Source organism: Pyrus communis, chromosome 11 (genome assembly GCF_041283825.1).
Source record: "Pyrus communis isolate YQ-2024b chromosome 11, ASM4128382v1, whole genome shotgun sequence".
NCBI lineage: Eukaryota > Viridiplantae > Streptophyta > Magnoliopsida > Rosales > Rosaceae > Pyrus > Pyrus communis.
This window is the reverse complement of record NC_142575.1, coordinates 31,555,609-31,560,948: the sequence shown is the minus strand read 5'-3', so window position 1 is coordinate 31,560,948 and position 5,340 is coordinate 31,555,609. Positions and strand designations below refer to the sequence as shown.

The 5,340-nt window shown below is 35.6% G+C and overlaps 1 protein-coding gene across 1 annotated transcript; it reads right to left on the bottom strand.

The window, feature by feature from the left end:
* Window positions 1-440: 440 nt before the first annotated feature.
* LOC137743748 (uncharacterized) lies at window positions 441-4,506 on the bottom strand. Its single transcript, XM_068483692.2, has 4 exons — window positions 3,517-4,506; window positions 1,435-1,642; window positions 1,071-1,200; window positions 441-975 (listed from the first exon to the last, which is right to left on the bottom strand). The coding sequence occupies exons 1-4, from the start codon at window positions 4,428-4,430 to the stop codon at window positions 710-712; spliced, it is 1,518 nt and encodes a 505-aa protein (XP_068339793.2). The 5' UTR covers window positions 4,431-4,506; the 3' UTR covers window positions 441-709.
* Between the last annotated feature and the right edge of the window lie 834 nt (window positions 4,507-5,340).

Here is a 5,340-nt window from a genome sequence, read left to right as displayed (position 1 = left end):
AAGATTGTTTAGTTAATAAATTGTAGCAAAATGAATAGATAGTTTGTAAAGCTTTTATTGAACATGTCAATTGATTTTTATGAAGTTCGATGACTAAAAGATTTTAATTTTAATTGATTTTAGTAGAGGTAATCTTTACGTAGTGATTTATAATATAAAAAGTTTCGATTATAAGCATAAAATATTGTGAGTGGACCACAAGGTATTACAAAAAGGGTTTCTCAATCCTTGAGGACGCAAGTCTTTCTTGTATGGGAGAGATTTTTCAACGTGACTGGTATACGGGGTGCATGGTACACCACATGTCACTATACAAAAGGTGAGATATGTATGCTAAAAAGTTAATAGTTTAAAAAATAAACCCATCATTCATATTAAAACATATGATGTACCACTTGTGTTCCTGTCACAACTAAAAATTTATCCTTGGATATATAGCACCACCCCAAAGAAATCACTCTCAAAATATAGTACTTTATAACTCTGCTGTACGATTTGAAGAAGTAAGAAATTGCAAACCAACCACATCAAATTTCAACTTTTCCCTTGGCACGTTCTATCCCCAACAATCCATGCAGACACTGAATATTCTACTAACTGTAGGAGGTAAAAGCAGATCCAAAGCCAAAACCTGCCCTTCCTTCAACAAACCAAACCCTAAACCTACACTGTCAAAAGTAAAAGTCAATTATTATCTGTGTTTTTTTCTTCATATATGTGGGATTTTCCATATCCCTTTTGATGGAGAAGTAGTGTTTGTTATCTTGGTAACTTTCTGCTTCACCTGCCTTCTTCTGGTGTTATTTTCTTCAACACAGTTATCCACTTTTACCACATCAACTCTTACTATATGATGATCTGATGTTCCTTTGGAAGAAAACACTGAGTATGATCCAGGAACAAATTTGTAACGTGAATTTGCAGATGCCAATATATAATCGACTCTCGTTCCGTACTTGCATGTTCCCTGCACGCCTGCGTCAAAGTACAAATTTAGGCATTTAGAAAAACAGTAGTGCTGAAGTGCAAACCAGTTAATAAGTTAATGTTAGGGTTTCGGGTTGGTTTACTTTGGCCTTTGGCAATCATCACTACTGACTCATATTCTCCTTCAAAGTCCTTAGCATCTGTGTATTGCTTGCTCTTCAAGTATCTCATTACTTCAACCTTAGGCCTTGGTTTCCCCATATCCTCATAATACTGCAGCCAAAACAAATTAAAGGGTTGTTAAGTATATAATTTGTACAGTTCTTCTCTCAACATGACTTTTTTTTTCCTTTTTTTAAAAGGACGAATTGCTGAAAATATTGATAGATTAGATGTCAATAACAAAACGGATAGACATGTTATCCATACAAAATCGATCTTTTTGATAAAAGCCGGATGTCCTGCACAGAGAATTTCTGATAATTTGGAAGTGTAATCATTTCTCACCTTTACAATATCTGTCCATCTTTCTTGAGAATAGTCTGACTCATCCAAAGAATTGAGGCCTCCAGCCAAGATATGGGGCTCATTGCTTGATTGGATTATAGCATTGATCTGCCTCATCCTCCAGCTCTCATCAAGATGATCGAGGTGGGTGCAATGGAAGTTTACTTCTCCAGCTTCAGGAACATCAATGGTGGCCTTCAGGACATTCCTGTGTGTCGTTTTCATCAAGCACCCAAAATTCAATTAATCTTTTTGCCTTACACGATAATATTCTAAACTACTTCACTTTATAGAAATGAGACTCCAACTCAAATGTAAGGAGTTTGACACATTGTCTTAACTAACTGACCTAACCTAAATCAACATATTTTTTAATTACAAAGCATATTCTAAATTATGATCATTTAAGTGAAGACTCGAACATATATAGATGCAAGAGAGCGACCATCCTAGAGTAACCTACTTTCATCTTTATGCCTGATTTTCACTTTTCACTTAAATGATTTAACTTGGCACTAATCATGATGTTCTTTGCTAACAGAAAAAAATGAGTATAATTTTCTTCTCTTCTAGTCCTATTTTATTTGAACGGTCACGATTAATCTACGTAAACATCTGACATTGATTTTTTAATTAAAAAAATAATTAAAAAAAAGAAAAAGGAGAAGGAGAGGAGCGACTGGTGGGAAAGAAGAAAATCTTACTCCGAAAAAATAAATCACAAATAGTTAAGGGGAATGCTGCCCTTTCAATCATGCAAATTATTTAATTAATATAATCCACCTATATCGCAGACTTGCAGGGACGCCAATGCACTCCTTAGTCCTTACCTAACATTTACTTTTATAATACTTGTTAACAGAGATATTTCGCTTTCATTAAAAGGGGGCTTAAGATTAGCTAAGTAGGATTAAGGCCTTCTGAAATGATTTTCCCATCATTTCAAACCTTTCCCAAAAGAAACCTCATCAGATAATAATGCAAGCAATTCTCTCTCTGGTTCCAAGTTCCAATCCATCAAGTACAATCTCAACTAACTTCTCAGCCAACAGTTACATCTGTGAACTCGAAATTTTAGGTACAAACGTGAGTTCGGTCAGTTAAAATTGAATGAATGAATGTGGAAGTCATGAGAAAAATCAGAAGATAATATTAAAAATTTACAAATTTGGTTGACAACTCTGCAGAACACAGCTGTTAGTGAGATAATTACAGACCCAGTAAAACACCAAAAGTTTCTACCTAATACATAAAATACGTAAAGACAACCCAGACAGGCAATTCAAGCACATAAACAGATAGACCATCGAATTTATTTAAAAAACTGGTATCAATTCTGAGTGAAACATTTCAGTCTGCCAAAAGTACGGTTCAGTATATTGTCATAATAAAAGTAGTTCAATTTTTATTTTCAAGTATATAATACATTGTATTATGATATTTGTGTACCGTATTATGTTCTCGGCAATAAAAAAAATGAAACTTTAATGAAAAGCTCTCGGTACTATTCATTTTAACGAAAAATCACATTTTTACTCTAAAAAGTCAATCCTAGTACTATTCACTTACAACACATTTTTTTTATTTTCGTTAAAACTCAAAGTTTTCAAGCCATTTTCATTAGTTTTCCTTAAAAAAAATTTCTCCAATTCTGATATGGGCAAATATGCCCTGGCCTTTGAAAAGTTACCCAAATAATTTTAGACTGTAATTTGTAGTAAAGTTTGGAATTTTATAATAATTGATGACCTTATGAAAGAAAGGAAGAGATAAAAACAAGTGAAAATGTCTTTAAATTTGTTTTTGTAAAGTTTGGGACCATAAACTTTGCATTCAAATGAAAGATATTTGCTTTGGAATTAGACCACTTTAATTAGTCAACATAAAAGCAGTATAATTATCATCCCTATCAAAAGACACAGGATTTTAATGAGAAATTAATAATCCGACTACAAAACGGACGTTCGTAATTTAATAAACTGTTAATATATGGAGAATTTTACTTGGTCAAGTTAATAGTTCGGCTATGGAATAAAGATTCATATTTTGACAAATGGACGTTATGCGCAGAGAATTTCTAACCTGAAATCGGTGTCGTCGAAGATTTTGACGATCTTGGACCGCTTAATTGGCCATTTCGACAAAATAGCGTTGCCGTACTCCGGCGCCCAGCTCTCGGCAAAAACATAATTCATTCCCAAGGCCGCCGCCAAGTCAGACAGCGGCTTCATATCCTTCTCCTCCTCCGCCTTCACATCCTGCAGCGCCAAAACATCAGCATCCATCTCTCTCAAAACTTCAAGAACCGTCCGATGACTTGTGTACAAATCTCCATCCGCCGCAGCCCCACTTCTTAAAACTCCAGAAAATCCCAAACTCGACGATCTAAGAGTCGATTTTCCGGTGACCAGAGAAAAAGCATCTTCCTTTGCTCTGCCTTCCGAAAAGCTCAACTGCCGGTTTTTTAGCAGCGAAATCTCGTTATCCGGCAGATTGATCGAAACCCTTAACTTAGATTTCGAAAACTTCTGCTGTTTCGTGAGATTATCCGAATTGTTCATTGGATTCGGATGCAGGGGACTCTGTTTCAGAATGCTCTTCGGACGTTCGCTTCCCGAAGACTTTGTTCGACTAACGTGCTTATGAAGCTTCAAGCTACTACCTCCATTTTCGCCGTCCAAGTTCCCGAATTTCTCGGCTTTCGGAACCGCCGGCGCCATTGAGAAGAGAGCGGCGTTGAAAGTCGCCACCCGAATCGGCCGCTCTGGTTTTGAGTCGGTATTGGGGTGTACTGCCGCCAACGCATGAGTGGCATTGGTTTCATTTTCGGGTTGGGATTTTCTGGAGCTTGTTTTTCCGAACTTTTTTATGACGACTTTAGGGCGGGAACGGCGGCGGGCCGGCCAGCGGAGGTGGGAGCAGAGGCGGAGGAGCTTCTTGTTGAGGATTTTGAGCATTGTGGTGGAGTTTTTGTTGGTGGGAGTTTGTGAGAGCATGGGGATTTTTAAAGGGAGGAATTGGAGAGAAGGGAAGGTGCAGAGTTGTTTTCTACTGTGGCTCTGTGAGGGTTGTTTTGGTGTGAGATGAAAATGTTTGAACTTTGAAGGAGTCTTCTGAGAAATGGGTTGGTGACACTTGGCAGTCAACCATAGCCATGGTGATTTTAGCCTAAGTTAGTCACACCAATACGCTTTCGTCTTTGCACTTAAGTTTGAATCATTTATCAGCACTTAAGAACATGTTTATTTACAAAAAATAAAAATTAGAATTATTTTGATTTTTTTAAGTTTCTTGCGTTTACTGAAATATAAGTAACGAAATTACTTGACAATTTTAACTTTTTTTTGCGTTTACCTATACGTAGGAAATCGAAAAAGTGTAAATTTTCTTTTGAAATTCGTAATCAAATACCTAATAAATGAAGAGAATTGTTATTAGCACTCCAAAAATCTCATTCTACACTCTAAACTTTCTATATTAGGAAAGAAAAATACGCTTGTGAGAAGTGTAAAATGAGATTTTTGGAGTGTCAATAATACTTTCCTAATTAAAAATTAAATTAATTAGGGGACTAGTTGATATGATTCCCTTTTCTTACTTCTCTTATGTTTAAACTTTCTGATTGTTTCCTCTTTCCATATTTGTTAAGTAAAAGAGCCCTTAGTTTAATTTATAACACGTTTATACTTACTGATGTTAGAAATCAAAATGATTTTGATTTTCAGTTTCCTGCGTACGTTAAAATACGGGTATTGAAATCATTCCAATTTCTAACTTCTCTTCGCATATGGAATTGACGGGATCTAACTTGAAATCCATAATCAAATACTTGAAAAATTAAGAATCAAATCAACTATGAGGACTATAGTTCGAATCACATTACTTTTTCCCTTAACTAATTCATGA

What these genes read in the sequence shown, in the direction of transcription:
- LOC137743748 (XM_068483692.2), bottom strand. Translation starts at nt 4,430, where the DNA reads ATGCTCTCACAAACTCCCACCAACAAAAACTCCACCACAATGCTCAAA. An exon ending in GATGGACAGATATTGTAAAG is followed by an intron (nt 1,201 to 1,434) that starts GTGAGAAATGAT and finishes TTTTGGCTGCAG; the next exon opens with TATTATGAGGATATGGGGAA. An exon ending in GATGATTGCCAAAGGCCAAA is followed by an intron (nt 976 to 1,070) that starts GTAAACCAACCC and finishes ACTTTGACGCAG; the next exon opens with GCGTGCAGGGAACATGCAAG.